Source organism: Gavialis gangeticus, unplaced genomic scaffold (genome assembly GCF_001723915.1).
Source record: "Gavialis gangeticus isolate Ggan-Ray unplaced genomic scaffold, GavGan_comp1, whole genome shotgun sequence".
In the NCBI taxonomy this organism is placed as follows: Eukaryota; Metazoa; Chordata; order Crocodylia; family Gavialidae; genus Gavialis; species Gavialis gangeticus.
The window spans coordinates 148,709,779-148,721,579 of NW_017729025.1; the positions used below are offsets into that span (position 1 = coordinate 148,709,779).

The window sequence follows — 11,801 nt, forward strand, 5'->3', positions numbered from 1 at the left end:
TGGATGTATTGAAGAGCTCCAAGGAATGGCTGAGCCTTGTCAGAAGGGGTGATGGGGATTGCTTAACTGACCCTTGTCCTTAAAAAAACAGCCAGTACAGTACAAACAGCTTCCAGGCTGGTGGATTGCTGTCTTCTGGGTAACTCAAAAGCTGGGCGCTGACCACTTATAGCCACTAAAGATCCTATGGCCCCCTTCAGAAGAAGAAGTGAGTTAGTCCTGGTGGTGTGGCCAGATTCTAACGGAGATCTTGCCGACCCAAAATTCTCCTTTTTGCTTTCAGTGTGTTTGTATTTAACTATAAGTTTATAATGCCCACTGCTGTGATGCTTGGTTTTCTACACTTCAGCTCCATAGTCACTGACCGTGATGGATGTGTCCTGCTTGTTAAGGAAAACCACACTTGATCATCTTCAGCATAGTAGGTGGATGCGTGAAGAGCAATTTACCCCACTGCAATTATGAAGAGGATGCCTTCAATCAAGTTAGAAATAGCAGAGTGTAGGATTTTGCTGGAATTATATGTGCTGTAACACCCAAATACAGTCAGGAAAGGAAAGGGCTAAGGGTGTTGCTTGGAATCTTGAATCTCAGTTATATGCTGGCTGGTTTAGAGAGATGCCGCACAGTTGTCATAGCATTAAAACTTCCAGCGGGGCTGGTGAGATCATGCTTGACTGTGGTTGTGTCAGATGCCCAACATGGTGTTCAGATTAGTGGCATGTTAGCACAAAGTGACTTTGACCATGTTCGAAGCCCCATTGTGCTAGGCACTGTATATACAATGAGTGAGAGACAAATCCTGCCCTTAAAGAGTGTATAATCTAAATCTCCTTCTCTCCACAGGGGGCTTTGCCACCTTCTCCTCTTGCTTCCCAGGCCTCTGTGAGGGGAAGCCAGCTGCCATCTTGCCAATGAGTATCTCCCAGCCATGCTTGCCAGTAGCCAACGTTGGTCCCACCCGCATCCTGCCACATCTCTACTTGGGCTCCCAGAAAGACGTCTTAAACAAGGTACACATCCTCACTGGCAAAGAGACACACCAACCCTATGCCTGGTTTTGCTCTTTTCATACATCAGGGGTGGCACTGCTCACACAGGTGGGGAAGATAGCTCATTTCCAGTTTGAGACTAGTGTGCCTGTAACTTTCAGTGGTCTGTCTAATGGTTTTGCCGGTCCAACCCCAATAAGGAGCAGCAGCACACATACACAGAGGGCCTTCAGATTGGCAGGAGTCTTGCTAAATTTTTGCTATTGTCCTGCCGAGATGTAGTCCTGAGGAGGTTGGGATCGGCATGCCTTTCCTCTGCATCGTGATGGGAGCTTCGCAATTGCTCTTAGCACTGGACTTAACAGCAGCAAAGTGCAAGGAAGCATAGTCAGGAAAATGTATGGAAAAGTAGATCTGTTAGGAGGTGGAATCCAAGCTGCAAGGGAGCAGAGAATAGCACCAGGACCTCACTCCAAGGGAAGCCCTGAGAGAGTTGCAGCAGGGAAGCCATCTTCTCTCACTGCTCCTTCCTACCAACCAGACTAATAAGACTAATACTACCCTCAGCCACTTCTTGAGCAGCTCGGGAGCCAGAGGGAGGAGAGTTAAGCTCAGACAATTAGGTGTAGGAGTGAGGGGTGGGGTGAGCAGCAACAGTTGGGAGCCGGGGCCTGAAAATGGACAAAGATTTGCTTTTGGGAAGGAAGGAAAGGAGGGAAAAGAGGGGCACTGTCTTTTTAAAGGTGCCAGAGTGTTTGGGCAGTGATGTCACTTCAAGGAAGGAATTTTGTTTAAAGGGGAAAAAAACAAATAAGAGAAGAAAGAAACAGAAATTGTAGTTAAAATTCCAACGGGCACCTACCGCAGAGCAGGGGGGAGCCAGCCGGCCGGCCATTCGTGCCCGGGGCAGTGCGGGGGGAGTGGGCCAGGGTAGAAGCATCTGACGGGTAGTGGGGGTGGACGTGGAAAGGAGAGAGAGAAATTATATACAGGGAGTAGAAGGAAATGAAAGAGAAACACGCCAGGAATGCGAGCTTGGGAGCCAGGCTGGCTCTCTAGAGCTGAGGTTAGGCTTCTACGGAGCCTGCTGAGGAGCAGACTCTTATGTAAGCATAGTTAGGACAAGACCCACGATGTGAATCAAATGGTCAGAGAATCCTGAGGCAAAATATCAGATGCATCTCCTGTATGTTAGGCTAAGTCATTTTCAGTACCCTCTTCCCCTTCCCAATCCCTGAATTGGCTTTTTACTCACTCCTTCACTGCAAGAGTTGTTTTCTCCTCCCACCCCATGCACTGAGATGATAGGTACCTTGTGGCCACTGGAGCATTAAAAATCATGACCAAACATGAGGATGAGCTTGCAGAGAGCAACTCTGTGATGCTTCAGCACCCCAAAGCCATGGATATGCACAACTGACCCCATTCATCACAATCCCACTCATTCCTCATGCTGGCTCCACCTGCCTGGCTTCTGCCATACTGAAGGGCTCACCCTGTGATGGAGGAGGTTCTCTTCTCCTTTTTTTTCCCAGATCACTCTCTCTTCCATGGTGATTTTTATTTCCAACTGCTTTTCCCTCCTGTTTAATCCTGTATCGTCCTCCAAAGTAACACAATAAATTTTAAGATCCAACCACCGGAATCCCATGAGTTACAGATGATCCCCCTTGTTTCAGGCAATGTAATTTGAATTTTTGAGCATGGGAGGAACAACAGGCTGCATTCACCTCTGTGCTGTGGTGCCTTGTGGCACACTAGCACTGCTTAGCCCTTGAGATGGGTTAGAGATTGGTGTACAGGCATCTGCTCTGTGAGCAAGACGAGGTCAGTGCTCCATGACCTTGAATGATCCATGAATGCTCCCTGTCTGACTGCATCCCCCCCCCACCACCTCTTTTTGCATTTAATTTCCACAAACATGTAGGCAAATGGGGAACATTAAGTGGCTATGGCAGGGATACAGGTTGTAGCCATATTGAGCTACAGGCAAAAGGAATCAGAACTCATGGTAGAGATTATCTCTTTTATTAGACCAACTAGATATCTGCAAAACAAATTCTTTATTTGCAAGCTTTCAGGCACACTCACCCTTCTTCAATGTAAAGATTGTAAAATTTCTCCTAGGTGGAAATGAAAATTCATATTTCACAGGAACTCTGAAGGTGCTGTAAGATATCCTGGTTGGAAAAGTTCATATTGTGCAAATTAGGCTCAGATAAAAGTTAGAGCAGTCTATTTATCTCGAAGTTATCTGATGACAAACAGGATGTAGGATTATATTTCCTTCTGGTTATAATATTTTATATTTCACAGGAGGGTGGGTAGATTAAATGCTCTCCTGGGTAAGGAATTTCTCTTGTGTTGAGGCAGCTTTGTGCTCTGTAAAAGTGCAAATTTAGCTGGCAGGAGCAAGGGTGTCAGCTTCCATGTGTCAAAGTGTTGATTTTTGCTTTCTTCTTGTAAAATTATGAAGTTTTCATTTTAAAAATGGTGAAATTCATTATCTTCCATGTTTGAGGAATTCAGGTTGTAGCTGTATTGGTCTACAGGCAAAAGGAATCAGAACTCGTGGTAGAGATGATTATCACTTGCACAAAACCAGTCCCAGAATGATTAATCCCAAGTGTTTCCTCCAAAGCCATGATTACAATAAGGAAGCAGTACACCAGGAAGTAAACTGAAATGCATCACATGACTGCTATGTGTCCCAACCAAAACAGCTTATATTCTGAATTGCCGGTTGCCAGTGCCCGGAACTGTATTTGGCTGCGACCAGTTTTTAAGCCGCTCATAGGCTTACACTGACTTCTGTAAACCAGCTAGTGAAAAATGTTGAACAGCAGGCTTTTCGCAGGCTATTTAGAACCAGAGAAAATGGGCTGACTTTGATAAATGAATGCATTGTTTGTTTCCAGTAGCAAATACATCTCCCAGTGAGGTGCTCAATCCCCCAAAACAATCTTTTCTGAGAGTTCATGTACAACAGATATTGTTTTGTTTATCCTCATCATCATTTCCCACTCTGTCTCTAGCCCCTGGATTCTTACTCTTTCCCCTCCCACAACTCTGAGACATAAGGGAAGGACAGAATGGTTAGGAACTCAAAGGAGCATTGTTCATGAAGTTTCACCTAGGAACAATGGCTACAAAAATAGAGTAGCAACCACTATTTTAAGAGCTATGCTGCCTTTAACATGCTCAGATCCCGTTCTATAACACCACATCACCCAGTCACTTCTTTCTCTCCAGGACCTGATGACTCAGAACGGGATAAGCTACGTCCTCAATGCCAGCAACTCCTGCCCCAAGCCTGACTTCATCTGTGATAGTCATTTCATGCGCATTCCTGTCAATGACAACTACTGTGAGAAGTTGCTTCCCTGGCTGGACAAGTCCATTGAGTTCATTGGTGAGACAGCTCTCTGAATAGCTGGGCCTTTATTTATTAGCTTCATCTTAAGTGTTATCCATGTTACAGTGACCCCAGGAACTGGGAATGGGCTCCGCATTCCTTGTCTTTGCCAGTTACAAAGCACAGACTCTTCTTCCCTCATTTTCTTGTTCAAACCGCCCATGCCCCTTCACCCATAGCTATGTGCAAAGTACAATGCGTGCTTTCAGCATCTACATGTGTGCAGATATTAGGCTACAGTAAATGAATTTACTCCACAGCAGGTTAGTATATACAAGTACTATCCTGCTGCAGAGTAAAAAACTCCCTTGTGCCTCAGTCAGCCCCTCTGCATCATATGGAGCAGGCAGGAGCAGCCCTGGGCTGGCAGGCTGACCACCAGGGCCCCCTGCCAGCTGGGGCTGCTCCAGCCCAGCTCCACGTGCTGTGCATGAATAAACTCCAGAGCTGCTCCAGAATTAATTTCTCCTGGGTGCATGTTCAAATGGTGCACCCAGGAACAAAAAACTCCAGAGCAGTAAGCCCTGGAGTTTATTCATGTGCACTAATTTCATGTGTAGACATGCCCATCACCTCAGAGACTTGCTGTCTTCCTCAGTCCAGACCAATCCCTGGCCTTTGGGCAATGAGAAGCGGGTAGCAGAAGGAACAGTTCTCCTGGAACTGAAACACTGACTTCATTTGGCCAATACCTCCACCAGGAAAACCACTGCTGATTAACAGCTTTGGCAGAGGGGCCAAAGGCAGGATGGGTCATGGAGAATGAACATCCCCGTCCCACCCCTAAGTCAGCCCAGAATCCTATTGACAGGGTAGTTTGTGAGGGATGTCTGCTTTGTGGCCAGTCAGGTTATAGCCCTTCTGTGACTCAGCCTAAGGCTTTGGTCTCCAGGACAGGCAGCCCGGCATCTTCACCAGAACTCAGGCTGTTTCTAACATGTGACCCCAGTGAGCGCATTGTACAAATGGTAACACTGTACACAATTAAAGGGAGCTTCTCATGAAGGTCTAAGGGAGACTCAAAGACCAGTGTCCTTAGTCCTGTATTACAAATGGGGAAACAAAGGCACAGAGAAGTCAGGTGGTTTGCCCTAGGTCCCACAGTGAGTCAGCACCAAAACCAATGGAGCCCAAAGGTCGTGACTCAGTCCCCACTGGAGCCCATGTGTGTGGGTGGAGAGTGAGGATAGAATAAGTCTGTCCACAGTCTCTGGGGACATCACACTGAAAGTTGCTTTTTTTCTGCTTCTTGTCCTGTGCTGCAGACAAGGCCAAGGTGTCCAGCTGCCAGGTGATAGTACACTGCTTAGCAGGGATTTCCCGCTCAGCCACCATTGCCATTGCTTATATCATGAAGACTATGGGCATGTCTTCAGATGACGCCTACAGGTAGGTGCTCTCCAGAAGAAGGAAGCACAGAAGATCACTACCAAGCTTCACCTTCACAAAGGGAAATAAGATGGGCCTAGGAGGCGTGAGGCTGTAAGAGAGGCTTTCCAAAGATTGTCTGGAGTGAATCTCCTGAGTGTTACCAGGACTATATTACCTGTCAAGAGGTGCTGTGCCCCTACTGGGACGCACTCCATATAGCACTACCAGGGTGGCAGCATGCAACCTTCCTCCTCACTGTTGTCCCATTCAGAGGAAGTGGTGGGCCCAGCTTCAAGCAGCAGTAACCTTGACCTGGCCAGCTAACACCACAATGGTGTCATTTTGGGAGTGGTTTCTAAAAATATTATGTCCATAAAGAGAACTGGTGGAAAGAGAGAAATCTGGAATCTAAGCAGTGCTGGATCTACCTACAGTACTCCCTCTAAGCTGCGCGGTGTGCGCGGCTACATAGGCACGCCTGGCAGTGTGGCATGAGCGCACCTGTGCAGCCACACACGCCATGCAGCTTAGAGGGAGTGCTGTCTACCTATCCAGGCTGCCGTGAGGCACTGTTGTGATTTCCCCTTGCTCTGCTGAAGTTCTGGCAGAGTGCTCTGGACACCAGTGATGCATCCTGAGCAAGGGCATCCTGACTGGTAGGTGAAAGATCCCATGATGATTACGACTATTTGCTTGTCTGCACCTGCAGGTTTGTCAAAGACCGACGCCCGTCCATATCGCCCAACTTCAACTTCCTGGGCCAGCTCCTGGAGTACGAGAGGAGCCTGAAACTCCTCAAGGCTTTAAAGGCCCAAGGCGATCGGAGTGAGGGTGATGCCCCACAAGATACAGCTGAGGTGCCTGAGAGCAGCAGGCACCCGACACCTACCTCAGACAAGGCCGAGGAGACACCAAAAAGCACAAGCTCAGTGCCCCCGTCCAGTGACCCTGAGAGGCCTGCAGGAGCTCCCAAAATTGTCTCACCCACAGCACTACAGCAAGGACTCAATGGCTTGCACCTGTCCTCAGAGCGCATTCAAGACACCAACCGACTAAAGCGCTCCTTCTCCTTGGACATCAAGTCGGCCTATTCCCCTGGCTTGAGGCAGGATGCCCCAGGCCCTGTCGACACAGGGGAAACCCCCAAGCTTTGCAAGTTGGACAGCCCTTCTGGACCCAATGGCATGTGCCAGTTCTCACCCGTGCCTGACAGCCCTGACTGGCCCAGTGGGCCAGACTTCCTTCTGGAGGCCAAGGTGCGGCAGAGGCGAAAGCACAGGCACCAGGCGGGCTCCCCCGCCCATGGACTGAGCCTCAACTTCAGCGGGATGTGTACCATGCACAAAAGCACCAGTGTGGAGGATAGCCTCAAGCAGACACTACGGCTGAGCCTCCCCAATACAGGGCAGCAGCCTATGCAGCCAGCTGCAGCACCGAACTCCACCGGCGGAGGGGGGGTTGGCTCCTGGGGCGTGCACCTAGAGTCACCCAGCACCCCATCTTCAGAGACCCCCTGGTACTTTGGCACAGACTCAACGGCGAGCAGTGGCAGTGGTGGAGGGAACGCAGCCCTGTTTGCCAGCGCCAGCTCATACTCCTCATTCAGCTGCAACACCATCCAGAGCAGCTGTGAGATCAGACTGAGAGACAAGCAGAGGGCAGAGCAGAGGGACGGGCGGCACAGCTGGCATGAGGATGCCAACACCGAGAAGCAGTTCAAGAGGAGGAGCTGCCAAATGGAGTTCGAGGAGACCATGTCAGAGGGCAGGTCCCGGGAAGACCTGGGCAAAATCGGGAAACAGTCTAGCTTTTCGGGCAGCATGGAAATCATTGAGGTGTCCTGACATTGATCCAGGAAGTTGGAAAGCTGGGGCAGGGTGGGATATTTAATGGGGATAAGGCAAGGTGGGGTGGCAGGGTGGGGGACAGGGAGGGGAGGAGTATTTATATCGGTGTGTGTATTTTCAGGTGCACACACGCCAAAACAGAAGCAGAGACGAATGAATCCAAAGTCAAGAAACATGATGGTCCAAGCTTAGTGCCTCTTCCCACTCCTCCCCCCAGCCATCCCCTCCCTCCCTCCACCCAAGCTACCCCACCCCAGCCACTTTCCCTTTTGGGAGAGAGGAGCTGACAAACCCTTTCCCATCTGAGTCCTTTGCTCCCACGTGCAGAGAATGGCTTGCGGGAGTGATGGGGGAGCTAGCTGACTATCAGCTGGAATGAGATGCAGACTCTTGATATCCGAGTATCCAACAGCTGAATTCTCAGCTTAAAGTTCAGGGTGGGGAGGGGAACTGCTTTTCTTTTGAGCAGCAGATAAGCAATCAAAGAGGGGTGCTGGTCATTGTGCAGAGCACAGCAATTTCCTGACCCATGGGACAGGGCAGAAGCATCGCTTGTCCCTGCTCCCTTCCCTTTTGTCAGGCTGGGGGGATGGAAAATTGGCAGTTCCCTCCCAGGGGTGGAACAGGGAAACCCATTGGGGATGTTTGCCCTTCTTTTTTTTCCCCCTCAATGCACTAAGCATGTGCCCCTGTGTTTCTCTGGCTAAATATGCTAATAATGCTGCACAAGAGCGGCCCTATACATATATAAATATATATTATATATAATATAAAAAACACACACACACAAAGAAAAAAAGTAAATGGTTTTACTGCAATTTTTATTGAGACGTAAATAATATTTCAATTTTTTTGTTTGTTTTTAATTTATTGAAGCTGTTCATTCTGGCAATGATTTGCAGACAATGTGGGGCGGTACTTTCAGCTCTATTTTTACTGTGTATGGTATTTAAATCTGAAACACGAGTTTCTAAGCAATATCTGAGGCCTGTGGCTCCTTCTGTAGCACTTGTCGGCGACAAAGATATCCCTCTGGGCAAGGCAAAAATGGGACAGGAAAATATCTTTTTTGTGTGGTTTTCTTTTTAAAAAAAACAAAATAATCTCCTTACAACACAAACTGAGCCAGGAAAATCCCTCCTAAAAGTTTCTTCTTTACCTCTTGGTTCTTATATGTTTCTCTCCAGTCTCCATCGCAGACACAGAACAATTCCTTCTCTGGGCTGAAAGAGCTGGCTTTGTCCTGTGGACATGTTGCCGGAGACTCTTAAGATCATTGAGGGAGGGTTCGGGGTTGCCTGAAATGAGGGTGCTGTGGAGATCAGGGGCTGGGGAGAAGTCTTGGTCAGGGTGCAACATCCTGTCCTGGGCAGTGTTAGGAAAACTGTCCCCTGTGGGCTTGGTGCCCTTTCCCTAAGCTCATTCTCCCCTTAGGAGCAAGTGAGAAGACAAATAGTGAGCCCTCCCTGCCCTTCCAGGTCCCCTGGTTCCACTGTTGCCCTTCCAGTGTTACTGCCTGAAGGGAAGAGGCCTGAGGCCTCTGGAGAGAAATAACAGCCTCATCCCGAGGAAAGCATGGAGTTATTTCTTGGGGTAGCAGAGCGAACCCCAGCGGGGCTCTGAGGTTCCTCCCTGCAAGACAGTGTTAGCTGGTGACCTCGGGGGGACGGGAGATGGGGAGGTCAGTGTGAAGTATTGCTCGGTATTTCAGTACCAGTTCTCCATGTGTGCGCACGTGGGTGTGCGTGTGTACATGCACACACGTACGTGTAAGGGGGTATCCAGGGTGGGAGTCTCAGCAGGAGTGACAGCAGGCAGGGAGAGAGCCATCTGAAGACAAAGGTGAAGCCAGTGAAAGCATCCACTGAATGGCCATTTTGGGGAAGATGTAAAGGAAGGGAGTGGACCGAAAGGCTTGAAACCAAACCAGAACGTTTGGGATTTAGCCTGGGTACATCTCCCCCTCCTCAGCCTTTCACTGCCAGGCCCACGTCCAGCAGCCAGCATCCTCCCTCCCTCCTCCGGTGTGTTGCTAAGAAGATCTGTTTCACCATTTTCTTGTCCGGGTTTCTCCTTTTATTTTGCTTTGGAGACATTCTGTCAATTGACCATTTTAGTGAGAGTGAAGTGAACGTGATGGCTCATTCTTGTGCAGCGGAAGGCAAGGCCTCCGACCCCAAGGGAACCTCATCTGTCTCTCAGGGGAGCAAAGGGTGAGGGTTTCCTAGGGAGATCCTTCTGTCTGGGATTCTTCAATTGATTTATTTTGGGAATAATGAAGGGCCCCTTAGGGACTCTGCCATGGACTGAGGAAACGAGGTCCTACTGTCTTTGAAGTGCAAGGGTGATCCACCTCCAGCAGGGAAATAAGCAGTTAGAGAGCTTTGGTAATTTGGAAAGGACAGGCAGGGACGCAGCAGCCCAAGTAACCGTTCCCTGATGCCCTCTCTCAAAAGTCCCTGTACTGATGGGGAGTGAAGCCCTTGTCCCAAAAACCTGTGTTTCTCCCAGGCAGCAGGAGACTTTGACCTGGCTAAGAAGCCCAGACTTGATATGGCAGACTCAGCACTGCCTCTGCTGCTAAGGACATTTTTTTTTTTCTCTCAGTGGCTGTCTTTGCTTTCCTCCTTTTAGTGTCATGCTAGTTTTCAAGCTAATACCTCAGGGGTTTTTGTTTGTGTGTCGTTATTAATGTTGTATAATTTTGGGCTTTTCACATACGTTCTTTCCCTTTCCATTTCTTTCTTTCTTTTTCTTTTTTTTGTGTTGTTTGTTTTTAGTTTGAAATCAAACTACACAAGACAAAAAAAAAAATCTCAGGTTTAAATCTTAACCACAAAGCAAAGCTGTGAGGAGCTGCAGTAATAATAATACTGCTCTGGTTGCATCAGATTGTTGCTTTCCTTCTGACCATGGTCTGTCTCTGCTGCTGTGTGCATGTTCTGAGCAAAAAGGGGTCTCCAGGCAGAGACTGCTGCCGTTAAGCTTTTTGAGTTTTGTTTTGGTTTTTTTAAAGGGGTGATATAAGTTCAGATGTTCCAAATGATCCTGTCTTGTACCCCAAAAATGGGCTGGTGTGGGTGGTGGGACAAGGAGGAATGTGGATGATGAAAGGTGTATGTTTGGGGGGAGGTTTTGGGGGGGGTTGTTTTTTTGCTGGGAGATTAATAAAATGTAAGCTTTGATTGATGATCCCTTTGCCTACCCCACCCTCCCCCATCTCCTGACAACTGTTTTGAAAGGGGGGTATGCTCACTTTCCCCCCTTCTTCAAAGCATCACAGTCACATTTCCTCTTGCAAGCACTTCATGCTCGCTCAGTGTTGCCAACTAGACTGCTTCAGGGGGTAGGAGGATTCTGTCTCCTGCCTGCTTGTGCAGAGCTGTATCTAGCATTGCTAGGGGATGGTACTCAGAGGGAGGCGGTGTGTCACCAACACTTCCCGTCCCTACTGGATTGGGAGGCCTACAATGCAGAAAAGCTTTCCACAGGATTCTCCAGTTTTTCTTCCTAGTTGTTTTTGCACCATCTAACCCCCCTCCCCGCCCCATCCCCAGCCATTGGCTGCAATGCGACTTGCCTCATTTTTTGACCCCTTATCATCTCCCCCTTCCACTTCCCTTTGTCTGTGCATGGTATTTTCATTGAAATTTCAACCTTCCCCTGGAGCTGGTCCCAAAAAAGGGAACCTGTTTTTGCCTCGTAGCTTTTTCTTCCACTTTAAAGTTTAACAAAAATGCGGGTCATAATTGAAAGGTCTTTCTGCTGAGCCTTGTCCAGAGGCTGATCAGCCCTATGAACAACACTGGAGAGCCAGTGGTTGCACTCAGAATCATCCCCAGTAGGCCATGTTTCCATGCTCATATCTTGCCTGTGTCCTATAAGTCTAGTGCCTGGTGATGCACCGTGAATGGAGAGTTACCCTCAGTAGCCTCAGGACTATCCCATCATGCCCACACACAGGGCATACTGAGAAAGCACCACTCTGAGCCATCTCTAAGAATTCTTGTACACTGACCCTTTAGCAATGAGAAGGGCTATCCAGCTTCTTCACACCACTGACAGACGTGGTCTATCATTCCCCAAGTCACAAGGCCTGCCCTTGATCTCCCCAACAGAGTGCAGACATTGCATCGTTGGCCAGGTTTGTGGGAGTCCTACTTACCGATTATTGGC

The 11,801-nt window shown here is 48.6% G+C and overlaps 1 protein-coding gene across 2 annotated transcripts in view; it reads left to right on the top strand.

Annotated features, from left to right (window-relative positions):
• Positions 1-8,605, top strand: part of DUSP8 (dual specificity phosphatase 8) — a 138,512-nt gene extending 129,907 nt beyond the window's left edge. For both annotated transcript variants that reach the window (XM_019519750.1, XM_019519751.1), the window contains 4 exons: positions 847-1,013; positions 4,245-4,404; positions 5,673-5,796; positions 6,488-8,605. In XM_019519750.1, coding sequence (XP_019375295.1) covers positions 847-1,013; positions 4,245-4,404; positions 5,673-5,796; positions 6,488-7,622 — 1,586 coding nt within the window. In that variant the 3' untranslated portion in view covers positions 7,623-8,605. The remainder of the gene's footprint in view (positions 1-846; positions 1,014-4,244; positions 4,405-5,672; positions 5,797-6,487) is intronic.
• The last annotated feature ends 3,196 nt before the right edge of the window (positions 8,606-11,801 follow it).